The sequence below is a fragment of the Piliocolobus tephrosceles genome, chromosome 16, assembly GCF_002776525.5.
Source record: "Piliocolobus tephrosceles isolate RC106 chromosome 16, ASM277652v3, whole genome shotgun sequence".
In the NCBI taxonomy this organism is placed as follows: Eukaryota; Metazoa; Chordata; class Mammalia; order Primates; family Cercopithecidae; genus Piliocolobus; species Piliocolobus tephrosceles.
The window spans coordinates 50,219,518-50,238,296 of NC_045449.1; the positions used below are offsets into that span (position 1 = coordinate 50,219,518).

At 48.5% G+C, this 18,779-nt stretch overlaps 1 protein-coding gene across 1 annotated transcript in view; it reads right to left on the reverse strand.

Annotated features, from left to right (window-relative positions):
* Positions 1-1,675: 1,675 nt before the first annotated feature.
* Positions 1,676-18,779, reverse strand: part of LOC111537700 (keratin, type I cytoskeletal 14-like) — a 40,186-nt gene continuing 23,082 nt past the window's right edge. Inside the window, exon 9 of the mRNA XM_023204734.2 lies at positions 1,676-1,735. Within this exon, the coding sequence (XP_023060502.2) occupies positions 1,676-1,735 (60 nt within the window). The remainder of the gene's footprint in view (positions 1,736-18,779) is intronic.

Consider the following 18,779-nt stretch of genomic DNA (forward strand, 5'->3'; position numbering starts at 1 on the left):
CAGCTGCTCGCTCTGAGGCTCCTGCAGGGCAGCCCTCCCCTAGCCACACCCCCTCAAACTCCCTTTCCCCATCCCACAGCTTCCCACTGCTCCACTCTGGGCTGTCTGATCCCTGCTGCTCCAGTCCACACCTCCAGAAAGAGTTCTCTCTCTACACTCGGTCAACCCTGAGAGTCCATCATATTCTGTGGAGTCCCTGGTGGATGCAGGTGTGGCTGATCATCTACATGGTCAGCCAGGTGCAACATGCCTGGTAGATGTGTGGCCACTGTTTCGGTCTGTCTTAGATGGTGGCTCCACAGGGTTGGCTGGGAGGGGCATTCCCCATCCCCAGGACACAGGCAGGAAGAAAGGTGTTGGCACTAGGAGAAGACCAGGAGGGGCCGTGAACAGGATAAAAAAGCAGCCAGACCCTCACCCCGTCTCCCCTCACACAGACCCACACACTGACGGGTACCAGGCCACATTTCTTCTGCCCACCCTCACCCCTAGGGAGCTCAGGGCAGCGCAGAGGCTGGGCAAGTGGGACTGGCGGGGTATCATGCCTTGGACCCAGAGGGCTGCCTCCCTGCCTGGTAGGTCTGTGCCTGGTGCTGCCAGGCCTGGCCCAGCCTCCACACTCCTTCCCCTTAACACCACAATCTGAGCTGGTGAGTGACTCATCCCACCGTCCTCCTATGTGCCCCATCCCTGACCCCATCAAACTTGGCCTCTCTTGGCTCCATCTCTGCACTGGCTCACAGCAGCCAGAGCACGTCCACTCCCACGCCCTGCACCACAGACTAAGGCAGCTCACTGCACCTCAACGAGGAAGAGCCGGGCTCTGACATTCCCAGCCTGCATCTCCAAGGAGGTGACTGTACTGACAAGTGGACAGGGCCCCAAGGCCCTCACACTGACACACTGGATCAGGCAACTCTGCTGTCTCTTGACATCCATGATGTTCACTCCTTACAACAACCTTCCAAGGGAGAGAATTACTGCCCATTTTACAGATGAGGAAACTGAGGCTGGGGAGGTTACATGACATGGCAGGTGGTATGGAGCTGACTCCAAAGCCCCCTGCCTTGCTCTGTAGCGTCTCCCCCTCTACCCTGAGCCAAACTCGGGGGAGCCATGAGTTGTGTAGGAAAGGGCTTGGGCGCTGGCTTGGTGGTCCAAAGCCCTGAGGCCAGGCTCCGCCTTTCATCAGCTGGCTGACTTCGGGCTAGCCCTCAGCCTCTCTGAAACTGTTTTCCAGTCCATAACAGGTACAGTGATCCTGCCCCGCCCACCTCACCGGGCATTCAGAGGCTAAGAGAGAAGAAGCTGCGTCTGCAAAGTGAAGTCTGCTGTAGGTAGTTGTGGGGTGCGTCCGTGGCCCGCCACGGGAGCCGGGAGAGAGGCGGTGATGTCCGCTTTGGAGCCAACCTCAGCTCCGGACAGGGCAGGCTGCTGGCCACAAGGCCAGGGCTTTGCAAGCTCCCCAGAAAGGGGGCAGCTTCCTTTCTCCTCAGACTGAACATCTCCCTCCGCCACCGGTGCGGGAGGAGCCCAGGGCCTCCCCAACTCGGCGCCACAGCGCCTCCTGGAGGCCGCACGGGGGGACTCGCCAACCTACCTGCAGGCGGGCTCCTTCCTCCTACCGCTTCCCTCTGCACCGCTGACCCTGCTCAGTGCTGTGTGAGAGGAACGGTCAGAGGGAGCCCGTCTGGGCAAAGGCAGGCCCCACACTCCAGGCTGCTCCCTGGCCTCCCTACAGCAACAAAGGGACGTTGAGCTGAGAGCAGTACAAGAGAAAGAGCCCGAGGTGAGCTGGAAGTCCAAATGCCTGCATTCTACCCGTGTGGCCCTGGGCATGTGTCTTCCCCTCTTTGGGCCACAGAAGAGTGGAGGAGGCCACCTCTCTAAGGGAAAGAGCGCTCCCCTCCCAGCGCTAAAGCTGTGATTTCTCTGACACTCAATTTCCTGGCGTGTAACATGGCCACAAGGGGCCGCTGCAGCCACAGTTGTGAAGGAAACAGTTCACACCTGGCTATATAGTTCATGGATAGTTTGGTGGGGTTTTATAGGCTCTTGTTCATTTCCGTAAAGTCTTCCCTGGACTTGGCAAACTTTTCCTCTGAAAATTCCAAAGTGTAACCAAGAAGGGGAAGGAAGAGAAGAGACCAAGAGAAGGGCAAAGAGGATTTTATTTTATTCGTGTTTGGACCTAAGAGAAAAACCAGAAAGCTTTCCCCTGCAGCCGAGAGGAGCCACAACGTTGGAGAGAGATAGGAGAGGCCCCTTGGGGAGAATAAAGCTTGGGGAATGCAGATCTCTCTTTAAGACTGATGACTTTCAGAATCATAAATCAGTAGAGCCAGGGAGTCCTCAGTCCTCGCCCCATTCGTTTATCGGTCATGCTTGCACACATGAGTTCAACAAGCACTGGCCTCTGCCTCTCCTTGCAGAAGTGACTTGTTTAGAAGTTAGCACAGCTAGTTCCCGTCTGACTGGACCATTGTCATCTGAGAATTGAGGGTCAAAGTCAGATCTTCCCACCTCAGAGGAGAAGCCTTCTCTAAACACAGGAGAGGACTCACTTCAGAGCAAAGTCAGCCAGGCCCTGTCACTTAAAAGCTATGCGACCTTGGGCAAGTCATTGAACCTGTCTAAGACTCAGGGTACTGACACAGCAAGACCTTCCTCGAGTTGCCGAGGTGAGAATGAATGAGTCTGTCTAATGTGCCTGGGACCTACCAGAAGCTCAGCCAGTGGAGTCATTAAATTTTATCTTTATTATCAGCAATACAGTTCTCTTAGCACACATTGCAAAGGACGGTGTACCCAGCTCAGGGGCACAAGGTGTGTGACTGCGAGTACATCAGAGAAAACAAGTTGCGATGAACTGGCGTGGGCATTTGTTGGGACAACGACAGGGCCGTGGCCTGATCAGGGGAAGGATCAGGGGGAAAAGGAGATATTGGGGGTGCTGGGAAGTGGGGATAGAGGAGGGGCACTGTCCCCACTACTTTGCATGCTCAGCTTCTGCAGTCCCGAGTAGAGACCCAACTCTCTTTCTCCTTGTCCCATTCTGCCTAAGGCCTGGAGCTTCTCAGAAACTCTGACAGGACATGTGTCCATCTTCAGTGGGAACCCTCCCCCTCCTAGAAGTCCCCCGTCCTGCTGGGGAGGGCAGGTCAGGATGAGGGCAGCAGCCACCCGGCAGCCTCCATCAGAGATCATCAGCATTTCCCACCATGAATTCAGAAGCGCATCTCGTGGTCAAATCCACAGGGGATTTCTGGGTTCTGTAGCCTCCTCTTGGAAAGGTACAAAGCACTTTAAGCAAACAAAAGCTTTGGCCAGCTTGGAAACTTACAAAGCACTTTAAGCAAACAAAAGCTACTCAGGCCTGTAGTCCCAGCACTTTGGGAGGCCAAGGCCAAAAGCTTTGAGAAGTCCTGCAAAAAAAAAAAAAAGTTTGGTTTGTTTATCTCCATGTTTTCCACTGGATTTGACCACAAGAGTTTTGTTTGGGGTTATTTTATATTAATTAACACCCCAGGGAACATACACTGGAATATCCAGGGGCCCAAAGAACTCAGGATGGGGCTCCAGTTAAGAACTGTTATGTTCAAGACCAGCCTGGCCAACATAGTGAAACCCCGTATCTACTAAAAATACAAAAAATTAGCTGGGTGTGGTGGAATGTGCCTGTAATCCCAGCTACTTGGGAGACTGAGGTGGGTGGATCACCTGAGGTCAGGAGTTCGAGATCAGCCTGGCCAACACAGTGAAACCTTATCTCTACTAAAAATACAAAAAATTAGCCGGGTGTGGTGGCAGGTGCCTATAATCCCAGCTACTCGGGAGGCTGAGGCGGGAGGATCACTTGAACCAGGAAGTCAAGGCTACAGTGAGCCGAGTGCACTCTAGCCTGGTTGACAAAGCGAGACTCCATCTAAAATTAAAAAAAAAAAAAAAAAAAAAAGAACTAGTATGAAGGGGATACTCTCAGCAAGCATCCCCTGCCCCAATTTTTTGTACCTCAAACATGGCTATTTGCTGTGGATTCTGAATTTGCTTTGTTGCCTTTGTATTTTGCAGAGTTTTCCATTAGGGCTGACAGAAGTTCCTCTGGGAAAATCCAAGCATTTGTTAGTCATGCTGAGGGGAATGGAGGGAAGGCACTTGGCTTTGTTCTCATTTGGGCCTGAGAGGAGGGAGAACAGTAGCACCCCTGGGGCTGCAGGGCTGGCGTGGCCTGAGATGGATGTGAGACCCAGGGGCAGAGAAAATGCTAAGAGCTTTTTGGACCATGGATTTTCCATGACTTAGAAAGTCAGTGGAGCCTGCCTTCCCTGGTGCCCTCATTCCTTCATTGCCACTGCATTTGTTCCACACACTGAGGAGTCTGGTGAGGAAACTGAGGCCCAGAGACAAGAAATACCTGGGACAGACACTCACTATTCATGGGTGGCTACTTGCTTTCCAAGAAGACATTTCTAGAGCTTTCCTGCTTGTGGGAGGCATCTGTGATTGTTTTAGACAGCATGAGGTGAAGAAGGTGGGATTGCGGGTCACACCCATTCAGATCCTTTGAGAGCTCAGTTATGTCATCTCTCTGTGCCTCAGTTTCCCATCTGGGAAGCTGACGGTAGTGAGATATAAGGAAGATGACTTCTATACAGGCTTGCCACCGTTCCAGGACAGACGAGGCCCAGCTGCCATACAGAGGAGGCGACAGCCTGGAGCGGGGTCAGGGTGCAGAAGGAGGCACCTGGAGGAAGGGGCAAATGAGGAGAGAGGCTGTTGTCCATGCAGCACACTCTTTGGAGGGAGAAGAGACCCAACTCAGACACAGCTCGCTCAGGTCGGGGGCAGGAGCCTCTGAGGTGGGGGGCCGGTGACAGGCACGTGGGAACTCCTACGCAGGGACACGCCCCTGCCCTGGGGGTTACTCAGTGGGACTGGGAGTTTGGCAGGTGGTGCTCCCCAGTCCAACACTGCTTCTGTGGGTCAGGATGAAGACTCATCTTCTTGCCTGTGACCTCCTCCATGAGGGGCTTATCCAGAACAAAAGCTGTGGGCAGTTCCTGATCAACAGGTTCTCCTCCCCCACTGCAGGGCTAAAAAAAGGTGAAAACAAAAGGGACATGTGCTTCTCTGTGACTCTCGGGGTACAGTTCAGTCTCCCCACTATGAGCAAGTCCTCCACGACTGACCCCCTACTCCCACCAGCTCTCCATCATCCCTCATCAACCCCTCCTCACCCTCTGCACAGTAGCCCCAGCAAGTTCAAGTTCCAGCTCCTCCAGTGGGCCACTTTCAGTCACACCTCCAGGCCTTCACTGATGCAGTTCCCCCTGCCCAGAACTGCCCACCCCCAACACCCACACACACACACATACACACCACCACCACCACCACCACCTCCACCTCCAGCGAATATCATCACCTCCACCAAATATCACTGCCACCAAGTATCAAATATCAAATCCAACATCTTCCTAGTGTATTGGCCCAGTACTTTCTCCAAAGAATGTTCCCTAACTCCCGAGACTGTGTTAGTTGTTTCTGCTGTATGGCCCAGAGTCCCTGGGCTTCCCCCTAATGGAATGCAGCATACTGTATGGAGGTGACTGTTACCTGTTGGTCTCCCCAGCAAGACTCTGTGGGGCAGACTCTGCCTGAGTCACTGTAGTAACCCCAGCCTCTAGCCCCATGCCTGGCACAGAGCAGGCCCTCGGTGAGTACTCATTGAATGAAGGGGTCAATGACAGGCAGAGTCTCCACTTGGGGCCCCCAGTGAGCAGAGAGCTTGGGGAAGCTAACCTTCCTCCCCACCCACACCCCACCTTTGGATCTCAAGCTTGACTTATGGGTTTGGTGTTGATTTACTTCCCTGAGGTTTCCCTCCATCTTGACAAATGCTCCTTCTGACAACCCCAACATGACTAAGTCATAATGAAGGCAAGAGATGAAAAGAATCATGTATGAGAGTTTGGCCTGAGTTCAGGTGAGGATGGCATGTCTCTGAGGTTGAGGGTGCTGGTGGCAGCAAAGACAGATTGAGGGATTCCTGGGTGGGAAGAAAGCTCAGGAAGATCAAAGCCGTCAGAGGACACATTAAGGGAGGAGACCACCCCTCATATCGTCGTATGCCCAATTTCTGCCTCCAAAGAAAGAAGAAGTAAAAACTAAAAGGCAGAAATGAAATCCACAGGCAGACAGCCCAGCGCTGCACCCTGGGCCTGGTAGTTAAAGATCAACCCCTGACCTAATTGGTTCTGTTATCTATAGATTACAGACATTGTACAGGAATGCATTGTGAAAATCCCTATCTTGTTTTGTTCCGATCTAATTACAGGTGCAACCGATGCATGCAGCCCCCAGTCACGTACCCCCTGCTTGCTCAGTCCATCACGACCCTCTCACATGCACCCCCTTAGAGTTGTGAGCCCTTAAAAGGGAGAGGAATTGCCCACTCGGGGGGCTCGGCTCTCGAGACAGAAGTCTTGCCGATGCCCCCGGCCGAATAAACCCCGTCCTTCTTTAACTAGGTGTCTGAGGAGTTTTGTCTGAGGCTTATCCTGCTACAACATGAGTGTCACACCCAGCATGTGGGTGCAGAGCCATCCTTAGGGACTGTCTGTCCTTGCTGGGTTATTCACCCAGGACCCCTCTGCACCCACACTCTGGTTCTGACACTCTTGTGTCCCCTGACAGCTTTGATCTTCCTGGGGAGAGATCAGGGTACATTTTGGAGAAAATCGAGGCCACAGCACAATCTTAAAAAGTGTTAAAAACTGTTAGAGGCCAGATAGGTCATGCTAAGAGCAGGAGATAGGAAGCCAGATCAACACTGGTGTGGGTGACTTGGGCCAGGAACTTTTCTTCTCTGAGCCTCAGTTTCCTCATCTGTAAATGGAAGCAACAATGGCAACCTCACACAGTTGTGAGAAATCAGCAAAATGATATATGGAAGCTTCCTGGCCCATGCCCATCCTAGGACACCTCCCCAGCCACCAAGGCAAGGTCAGGAGACCCCATTTGAAAGTACAGCCCATCCTTCTCATCACCGATGGCACTCACTCAGCACTCGCCCATCTGCCTGTCTGCCTCAGGCACCAGACTGTGAGCCCATGGGGGCAGAGCCTGTTGCCCAGGCTGATCTCAAATTTCTGGCTTCAAGTGATCCTCCTACCTCAGTCTCTCAAAGTGCTGGAAATACAGACATGAGCCACCACACCCAGCCCACATAAGGCATTTTTGACAAGCCTCTTCTTAGGGGATTTGCTAGCCTCTGTATTCCTTTGGGACTCAATAATTGCTCAAGGCCATAGAGAACAGAAAACAGAGCACCGGCTTTGGAGCCAGGCCAAACTGGAATTATATCTTATATCTTTGCTTGATCATTTACAAGCTGTGTGACCTTGGACAAGTTACTTAATCTCAAATCTAACTTAGAATTTGCTCGTCTATAAAATGGGCTTCATAATCCCAGTGTCCTTGGATCAGACTTCCTAGATTCAGTTCCTGTCTCCACTACTTAGGATCCGTGAGACCTTTTTGGCAAGTCATTTAATCTCGCTGAACATGTTTCCTCATGTGTAAAATGAAAACGTGGACAGCATCATGAGATTGCTGTGAGGATTAGATAAGGGGTTTATTCCCTTATCTTATATCAAGTGCTTAGCGAAGTGCCTGGAACATTATTAAGTGTGCCATCAGTGTTAGTTCTTGCTCCTTCCTTGTGGATAATTGTTCTCATACTTAGTCACCCGGAATTCCCCCTCTGGCGTCTGTGCCTCCCTGCTATAGAAGCCAGAAATTAGCCTTCCAACCTCCCTTGCAGCTGGAGCACAGACACATAATCAGTCACACACATCACAAAAGCCTGTAAGCTGGGAGCTAATTGTCCTAAAAAAAGGAGGCACCTGGTTGAATCCATGCTGGAAGGAACAACTGCAGACCTCCAGCTTCTATAAGCAGCAGTGCCACAAGTTTGGTGATAGCGCCAAGTGGAATGGGTTACTGAATGTGCACCTGCAGATGGTGGCAAGCGTGGGCTTCCTTTGGGCTGTGCTGCCTTCAAGCCTGTTCCCTGGGAGTTCTTCCTGGAGAGTCTATGGCTTACCTAACATCCTTTAACAAACTGGCTTCAGAGTGTGGCTTCCCTTCTTTGCAGGCAAAAACCCTGAAAGATACAGAATTTAGTAACAAGAGTGATTACTGGCATGAGACTTCTAAAAGATCTGTTTGGGTGTCCAAAAGACAATGTAAATTTAGCATGTCTGAAACTGACTCCCCATCTTCCATCCCACAACTCCTATCATCTAATTGCTCAGACAAAAGACTCAGAGACCTCCTTGACTTCTTTCTTTTATAATATGCAGTCCTTCAAGAACTCCCGGCAGTGCTATCTTCAGGTGATGCCCAGCATCCAGACACCTCTGACTATCTTCACTCTGAGTGCCAGGGGCTCTTCACCTGGATTACCTCCCTGCAAACTGGGCTCTCTGTTTCTGCTCTTAGCCTTGCAGCCTCTCATCAAGTGGCCTGTCACTCCTCTGCTCAAGGCCCTGTGTGTTAGGATGATCGTCAGCACTAGCTGCTGTGCCTGGAGTGGTCCCCACACATGCTTGACTGCCTCCCTCACTCCGTCAAGTTGATACAGAAGGGCTGGGCTCCTGGCTAAACCCTACCCTTAAGCCTGGAACCTCAGCCCTAAAGGACCCCATTTTTCCCAAAAAATGTTACCTTTTTGGCCTGCCCGCCCACATGCTCTGCCCATAAAAGACTCCAACTGGCAGAGCAACACAAGCGGCTTAGCACTGAGGATACAAGCAACTGAGCGGTGAGCAGAAAAGCAACTGAGCGTCGGAGACTATGGATAGATCTGGCTAACTTCAGATGGTGCAGCTTTGGAGAGGGGCCCTGCCGGGGACGGTGGGGCTTCAGGGAAAGATCACCATCCCATCCCCTTTCCATCCTCCCTTTCCACTGAGAGCCACCCAACGCTCAGTAAAGTATTCTACATTCGTCACCTTTCAAACAGTCCATGTGACCTGATTCTTCTTCCTGGATGCCAGAAAAGACCCTGAGTGCTGAGAAGGCAGTGGCTGCCACCCTGACCCTCCACTGAACTGGTTGGTATTTGGCCATCCCTTGACAGCAGAGCTGAAAGAACATGGACGCTGCTGCAGGGCCCAAACAGAGCGCTCCCGCCAGAGAGGAGCTACCGGCCGGTTCCAGCATTCATTTGCTCCGGTTCCCACACTTGCTCACACGCTCGCTCCCACAAGGAATGGCCAGCAACAGGCTGAGTGAAACAAAGTCCTCCTTAGCCGGGCGTGGTGGTGCACACCTGTAATCCCAGCTACTCGGGAGGCTGAGGCAGGAGAATTGCTTGAACCTGGGAGACGGAGGTTGCAGTGACCCGAGATCTCGCCACTGCGCTCCAGCCTGGGCGACAGAGCGAGACTCCGTCTCAAAAAAAAAAAAAAAAAAAATACAAAGTGCTCCAGTTCCCACCCATGAAGGGCATCAGGGGAACTATTCCATCTCAAAGTCATTGCTTACGTTTTACCTTCTCAGTGAACCCAACCCTGGCCATCTATTTAACATTGCTCTCCTCCCCACCCTGCCATAGCACTCCAGTCCCCCTAGATAGTCCCTACTTTGTGCACTTACCACCTTCAAATATAGTATTATTTATTTCTTTATTACATCTATTGCTCTTGCCCAACCCTTACCTATAATGCAAGCTCTATAAAGGCAGAAACCTTTGTCTCTTTTGTTCATTGATATATCCCAAGCACCTAGAACAGTGTCTGGCATAAAAGGGGCTTGGTACATATTTATCCAATAAAGTTTGTTGAATGAATGACATGATAATCACTTCAGTTAGCTGGCCTAAATGGACCAGTGAAAATCTGGCTGTGATTAAAATGAGATTCTAGAAGTCCACAGCTTGTAAATTAAATTGGAGTTGGCTAGTTTCTTCTAACTGTACTGAAGAGCTTAGAGAAGGAGTAATACACTTGAAGTTCTAAGTTCCCGACTCTGTAGACAGTCAGAGGACCAGGGACTGTCCACAATTATTCTTTAAAAATATCTCATTTCTTGTAGTTATAAAGCTGAAGTAGTTAATAAACTTAAAATTGACTTCTCCAAGTTGAAATCACAACCTTGCCAAGTCTCTTGTATAAAAATTAGAGCACTGATCAGGAAAGAGAGACACCCACAGAATTGGAGCAGAAAGATATTAGAGAATTTAAGTGACTCCAAACTCCAAATTATCTTCACACTCTACGCTACCACCCTTTATTGCTTTCAAAATCATAAATAAGCCAGATGCCAGCATACCTGGGGGAAGAGGCCAATTACAAAGACAAAGCTTAGAGAAAAAGGTTTACACACCAGGAGAGTTTCAAGCTGTCGCTAATCTATATGAGCAGAAATGTGAAGACTGGGATTGGGAATGAAGCTTTGAGCCAGCTTAGTTAATATGGAAGCATTCACCAGAGATTGGAACTTCAGCTGCTAGCTCAAGTATCTGGAAGTGGATCAGAATGGTTGCTCAGATGGATGACAGAAACCGAACTCAATAATGGCTTATTCGAAATAAAGTTGTTTCTAGAAAATTCTTTTTGTAAAAAAGAAGAAGGAATCTGACTGCCTAGGGAGACAGGAATGTTGGGGTAGAATTATTGTGTGGAATCCATTCACTCATTCACCAACTATGAGAGCCCAGAAGACACTGTGTAGACGCCGGCTATTAAGAAATACATAGATCACAGGGAACACAGCATCTTTGAAAAACACAGGAACAGTTGTTCTCTGGGGATGTGGATGGAAGATACTGCAGTTGAATTAGGCCTCCTGATTTGAATGGAGATGACATCTCAGGTACAACACGACAATGGTGAAGAGCTGGACTAGGATAAAATCTGTAAGAGTCTGGTGGGCCTCTAGGACAAAAATACATGAGCAGACCGCCAGTAAGGGTTCAGTTTTTTGGTTTTGGGGTTTTGTGGTTTTTTGTTTGTTTGTTTGTTTGTTTTTGAGACAGAGTCTTACTCTGTCGCCCAGGCTGGAGTGCAGAGGCGCAATCTCGGCTTACTGCAACCTCCACGTCCCAGGTTCAAGTGAGTAGCTGGGATTACAGGTGCCCACCACCATGCCCAGTTAATTTTTGTATTTTTAGTAGAGACGGGGTTTCACCACGTTGGCCAGCCTGGTCTCGAACCCTTGACCTCAGGTGATCCACCTGCCTTGGCCTCCTAAAGAGTGGGCATTATAGGCATGAGCCACCATGCCCGGCTAGGGTTCAGTTTTAAGTAACAGAAATCAATCTCACTTTCTTAACAGAAATAAATTTAATACAGGGCATTAGGTGCTGGCAAAATCATTAGAAGGCTGAAGAAACAGACTCTGTACTGGGCTTCTGGGCATGGCTTCCATATTAACATCACAGAAGTGGACCCCAAGGGAACTCCTATTGGTCTGCCACAATCAGAAAGCTTGGGAATCAGGAAGCCACTATCAGACATGTTGGCCCAAGGACCATACAGTATAACTGGCAGATCTACACAAAGAAAAAGCATTTGATTTTTCCCCCTCTACCTCTCTCTCCATTCAACTCATGACTCAGAGTGCATCTGATTGGAAAAACCTACGCTATGGCTGTAGGGGAGTCTGGAAAAGGGTAGATTTTAGATCACCAGCCTCTATAGTATAGGAAAGCCCATTAGAAGGATGCTGAAACAGATAGGAGTGAGTCAGTGTTCCATATCTGCCACTTTCACTACCCTCTCCCGCAAAAGAAAACTTTAGGTCAGTAAAAGACCTGTCTTGAGCCCTGTGATTCCAATTCCAAAATCGGAATTGGCTCATAGACCCAGAGAACTTTGTATAAAGGGGAGGCTTTGAGGAAGGGCCCTGCAGTAACATCACAAGCACGCACCATACATCCACCGAGAGCCGCCTGACACTCAATAGAATCGTCTGCATTCATCACCTTTCAAACAGTTCCTGTGACCTGATTCTTCCTAGACACCAGACAAGAACGTGGGTTCCCAGAAGGCAAGGGCTGACACCCTAACCCTCCTATAGGAATCTATGGGTATTTACAAGAATAGCTGTCTACTGAGGGAAGGAAAATACCCAGGCCTTTAGGGATGACTGGACACTGGCTCCAAACCAATTCTAATCTCTGAAAATGCAGAGCAACACTGTGGTTCCCCAGTTAGAATGGAAGCTCATGTGAGTGTAGGTTGTATCTGTCATCTTGTCACTATTCTTTTCCAGGCAGATCTAAAAACTACATCTCCCAGCCTTCCTTGCCACTAAGATGAGCTAAGCAATTTAGGTTCTACTAGTCAGATGCACCCATGTGGGCTTGATTTAGAAGGGAGCTAGGTGAGGAAATGAGGTTCACCTGGGACATCCAGCTTACTGGTATGGACAGCAGAAGCAGCGTGGCTCCACAATTCCAGCTGAGTCCAGAATTAGTGCAGAATGGACTCAGAAGGCTCCATTCTGACTTGGTGGTTTCATGGTCTTGGCAGAGGCAGCAACTCCCTTGGCAGATCCACTCTGCTTTGTCATTTGGGGGGTTCTGGAAAAATCACCCTAGATTATGTTTCTCCAGCCCTCCTAGTGATTTTCTGAGGTATCTAGATTTCTCGGAAATCCCTTACTTGTTAAAATAGCCACAGAGTAGTTTCTGGTAGTTGCAATTGAGAATCTAACCAATACAGAGATCAGATGACAAGTGGAGTTGTAGCCCCAGTTTGCTTCTCATGAGCCCCATGGTATCCCAGACCAATCTGTGGTTATTTCCCAGTGTCTGGAGTGGACTAGACATAGTCAGTAGATGGCTCCTGATCTATGGAGTAAGGATTACATGGTTTATAAAAAGCGCTAACAATACTACATCTCTAAGGGAATGACAGAGATTAGTGCCACATGAAAGATTTGATGGGCCAGGAGCAGTGGCTCATGCCTGTAATCCCTGCACTTTGGAAGGGCAAGATGGGGAGAGAACACAGGAATTTAAGACTAGCCCTGGCAATATAGTGAGATCCCTGTCTCTAGTTGAAAATAAAAATAAAAATAAAAACTTCAAAAATTAGCCTGGGGTGGTGGCACACGCTTGTAGTCCCAGCTACTTGGGAGCGTGAAGTAGGAGGATTGCTTGAGCCTGGGAGATCAAGGCTTCAGTGAGCTGTGGTCGCACCACTGCACTCCAGCCTGGGCAATAGAGAGAGACACTGTCTCAAACAAAAAAAAAGACTTGATAAATTTAAGGTTAACTTGCCTATTTTTTCTGTGCAGAACATAAACAGATGTTAGAGAATGGCCATGAATTATTTTACAATTTATCACATGGTTGTTCCAACAGCAGTCATTGATCCAGATTGTGTCCCTTTTCTAAAGCAGATCACCGTTGACCCTGGCACCTGCTGTGGGAAATTCTTTTTTCCCTATCCCAATAAACAAAGAGTACCAGAATAAATTTGCTTTCACCTACAGAGAAAGTAACACAGTTATTCTCCCTTATCCATGGTTTCACTTTCCACAGCTTCAGTTACCTGTGGTCAACTGTCATCCAAAAATATCAAATGGAAAATTCCAAAAATAAACAATTCTTCAGTTTTAAAGTGTGCTGTCCTGAGGAGAGTGATAAAATCTCACACTGCCCCACTCTGTCCAGCCCAGGAGAGGAATCGTGCCTTTGTCCAGCTCTCCACACTGTATGCACCACACACCCACTAGTCACTTAGTAACTGTCTCAGTTGTCAGATCAATTGTCGCAGTACTGCCATGCTTGTGTTCCCTTATTTTACTTCATTATGACCCCAAAGTACAAGAGCAGTGATGCTGATATCAAGCGATTCTCCTGCCTCAGCCTCCTGAGTAGCTGGGATTACAGGTATGCACCATTACGCCCGGCTAATTATGTATTTTTAGTAGAGACAGGGTTTCTCCGTATTGGTCAGACTGGTCTCGAACTCCTAACCTCAGGCGATCCACCTGCCTCCCAAAGTGCTGGGATCACAGGCACGAGCCACCGCGCCCAGCCAGCAAAGTGCTTTCTTTAAAAGAAAAGATGACAGCTCTCAACTTACTAAGGAAAGAAAAAAAACCATATGCTGAGGTTGCTAAGATCTACAGTATGATATTTTGAGAGAGACCACATTCACGTAATTTTTATTACAGTATATTGTTATAACGATTCTATTTTATTAATTATTGTTGTTAATCTCTTATGGTGCCTAACTTATAAAGTAAACTGTATCTTCCATATGAATGTGTAGGAAAAAGCACAGTGTATATAGGTCTAGGTACTATCCACAGTTTTGGGCATCCACTCAGGATCTTCGAATGTATTCCCTGTGAAATAAGGAGGAACTGCTGGGCATTTTTCCAGGATGTGCAGAGAATCAAACTTGGAGGGTATGCAAACAGAAAATTCCCCAAATCACGCTCAAGGATTGCTCTAGGAACACACCACTGCTGTCCCTGCTGGCCACCAAAATAGCAGCTCAAACTATTGATGGTGGGCACTGCATATCTTTGCCAGAGCCGCCGCTATTGCTTCCTCAACAAACCACATGTCTGCCCAGCCTTGTTCCTGCCATAACAAATTCCACTCAGCACCTCCTTTACATCAAAAGCAAAGTCCTTCACTCCAACGGTGTGCAATGGTTAAAAAAAAAAAAAGTCTTGTGTGGGTGCACCTGAGTGGCAGGGCTGTCAGAGGCCCATGCCCTAGATGTAGGTGAGCTCGGAAAAGCAAGTTTCTGGCCTCTCCCTCAGGGAACTTCAGACTCAAGGTAGAGAATTTCCCAAATTGAGGTAGAGAAAAGATACATAAAATGGGCCGGGCATGGTGGCTCACGCCTGTAATCCCAGCACTTTGGGAGGCCGAGGCAAGTGGATCACCTTAGGTCAAGAGTTCGAGCCCAACCTGGCCAACATGGTGAAATCCCGTCTTTACTAAAAATACAAAACTTAGCTCGGCGTGATGGCAGACACCTGTAATCCCAGCTACTCGGGAGACTGAGGCAGGAAAATCGCTTGAACCCAGGAGGCGGAGGTTGCAGTGAGCTGAGATCATGCCACTGCATTCCAACCTGGGCAACAGAGCAAGACTTTGTCTCAAAAAAATTTTTTTAATAAAATAAATAAATAAATAAAAAGATATGTAAAATGGTAGATGAGGAAGACAGCAGGTAGCAGAAAAAGAACCAGAGAAGAGTGAACAGTTGCCCATTAACAGTGGAGCACTAGAAATGAGATCACAGACTCTCACTGCTCAGGTGTCTTGCTAGAGCCACCTTTGACCCAGAGACACCGATGACGTGCCTGCTCCCATCTCCACAAATTCCAGGATCTTGAATCCCCCTGGGTTTCTGTGTCACTTCGTGCCCTAAGTGTACTCTTACGTAACTCCTCTGCCGGTGATTTGAGCCAGCCTGTGGCAATTTGTGTTTTCCAAAAATGACCACACCAATATATCCCATTGCATATGCTGTTCTTCAACGTGACATGCACACATCTCCATCTAGAGACGGGGTTTGTATTTGCTTTCTATTTCTGCTTAACAAATTACTGCAAACTCAGCAGCTTAAAACAGCACCCATGTATTAGCTGACAGTTCCACAGGTATAATCGGATTCTCCCTGCAGGATATCACAAGGGTGAAATCAAGATGTCAGCCAGGCTGAGTTCTCAGCTGAATTCTCATCTGGGGGAAATCTGCTTCCAAACTCTTCTTTGATCTTGGAAAACTTCAGTTCTTTGCAGTTGGAGGACTGCGATCTCCTTTTTCTTGCTGTCGCTCAGCTCCTAGAGCCCACACACATTCCTTGTTCCACGACCCCGTTTCATCTTCAACCAATAAGGGCACATTGAAATCTTCCCAGACTTCAAATCTCTGACTTCTGTGACCAGTCAGACAAAACTCTTGGATTTTAAATGGTTCATGTGATGAAATCAGGTCTGCCAGATAATCTCCCCATCTTGAGGTCAACACATTTGAGAACTTAGTTACCAAAATCCCTTCACAGTAGCACCTAGGTTAGTGTTTGATCGAACAACCGGGAGAAGATACGTGTACAGCAGGGCCAGAAATTGGAAAAGCATCTCAGAATTCTGCCTACCACAGGTCTATATCCTTTCCCTTGAATCTAGGCAGGCCTGTGACTACAGAAGAAGTGACACTGTGTGACTTCCCCATCCAGGTGATAAAAGTCAAACAGCCTCTTTCTGGCGGTTTCTCCCTTGGGACATGTGTCTTGGGAGCCCTGAGCCAGCATGTAAGAAGTCGGGCTACCCTGAAGCTACCGCCCTGGAGGGATCACATCAAGACTCTCCACAGAGATACAGAGAGATGTCCAAGGAGCCCCAGCGAGGCCAGATATGAGTGACTAAGACTTCAAATGACTCCAGCCCCCAGCCTGTAAGCCGCAAGAAAACCAGGAGGAGCAGAGACAAGCAGTCCCCAGCCAAGCCCTGTCAAAACTGCAGATTCACGAGCAAAATGAATTTTGTCATTTTAAGCCTCTATACTTTGGGGTCGCTTAATAGGCAACTATAGTATCGGGTACATAGGCCGAGGGAGGCTATTTGTCCCTAGTGATAAAAAGGATTTTTGACTATCAGAATCTTTAGAGAATATTATTGGCTGCTATCTTGCGGAATGTCCCTTACTTTGCCTTGAAGGACTTTATTTATGCCCATATTTTTTACTTGAAATCTTCCAAGCAAAGACCACATCATTTTTTGTCTTGTTTTCCTCCATAGTTAACACACGACATGCCAACACGCTATGGTAGATCGTTTGCAAAAAATTGCTTCAGTTATTGCCCTCCCTATACCCACGCCCATTGCCATGTGACTTTGCAGTTCCTCCCCTCAAGAGAAGTCTATTTCCCCTGCCCTTGAATCTGGGCTAGGTTGTGACTTGGTTGGCCAACACAGTACAGCCAAAGTGACTTCTCTGAGCCTAAACCTCAAGAGGCCTTGCATGTTTCTGCTCATTATCTTGGAACACTTGCTCAAGCTAGTTGGCTGGAGGATGGGAGTCACATACCCCATTTATCCTCGTCACCCCCACTAGCACCCAGCCAACTACCAGAGGAAGAACCACAGATGCATAAAGGGAAACAAAGCTTCCCAGTCTAAACTGCAAAACTGTAAGCTAAATGAATGGTTGTTGTTTTCAGTCACTAAATTTGGGTTCCTTTGTTACAAGCAAAAGTTAACTAATAGAAAAGTGAACCCACACTCTTTATAACAGATTGATTATCCCTTTACTCTGCCACCAAGGACAGAATGCAGTGATGCAATCATAGGTCACTGAAGCCTCCAACTCCTGGGCCCAAGCAATCCTACCACCTCAGTCTCCTGAATAGCTGGGACCACAGGTGCCCACAACCATGCCTGTCTAATTTTTTTTTTTTTTTTTAGTTTTTGTAAAGACAGGTCTCACCATGTTGCTCAGGCTAGTCTTGAACTCCTGGCCTCAAGTACTCCTCCTGTCTCAGCCTCCCAAAGTGCTAGGATTACAAACATGAGCTACTGTGTCCCACCCACCCTATCCCTTCTTAATCCCAAAGAACAAACGGGTCAAAGTCTGAGTTTGATTTGCAGTAGGAAAGCTTTATTATAGTTAAGATCATGCAGGGTGTGAGATCACCCCAGGCCAGAGAGAGGAAAGAGGTCTGTCTCCCCAACCCTGAAGTCATCAAAGCCAAGCAGGGTTGGAAACCAGTGGAAAGCCAGAGGCATATATGCCAAGTCAGTCCAGTCCCAAACGGGCACAGGGGCTCGTTGCCAGCTATTCCTGATGTCAGGATCCAATAAGCAGGCTTCATCAGGGGTCTGCCCATCTGGGGATGCTCAGCTGGGGCTGGGCAGGAGAAGTTTACAGAGGCTCTAGTATCGCGAAAGGAAGCCTGTGGAGAGACAGAAGGGAGATGAGGGGGAGAAGGGAGGACTGTGAGCAGGAGCAGAGAGGTTGGGACTTGGGGAGAGATGGGGAAACTCGAAGTAAGGACACTAGAGCTCAAAGAGCTGGAGAATCCTGAGGTGGAAGGACCCTGGGTTCTCCCAATCTACTGGTCCCCATCTAATTCCTGAATCTCTATTGCAGCAAACCTGGCAGATGCACCCCCAAGTCTGAGGGTGGGGAGCTTATGAGGCAACCCCCTCCATTCAACAGATATGTTGGTCAATTATTTGGATACTGAGGCAAAAGATGGCCCCAGCCTCACTCCTAGATGTACATCCATGGCCCTGCAGTGCCACTGGACACACAAAACCACATCAGACGCCCTGCAGGGCAGCTCCCTGGCACCTCAAGTCTTCTCTGAGCTAAACATTCCCAGTCATATTACCCAGCCTTTTACTATAATTTCACACATTTTTATTTTATAAAACTCAACGTGTACATGGGAAAATTTTCCCCGATCTAGAGACCAACTCACCTGTGTGAATCTTTCTTACATTTAGATTATGTTCATCCTTTTGGCAGTTGCATCATGTAATAGCTGTGCAAACCAACCACTGACTGAAATCCCTGAGTCTCTTTTCCACCTGAGCTGTTGCTGATCCAGGTCCCCCATCCTCATGAGGGTTGAAAGTACCGGCTGTGAAGCCCCACAGAGCTGAACCCCTCATTTGTGATTGTATGACTTTGAGCAAAGTAGTTATTTTCTCTGAACCTCATTTTCCTTAAAATGGGGATTATAATGAAACCTACCTCAAAGGGTGGATCATGATAATGCACAATTTTCAAC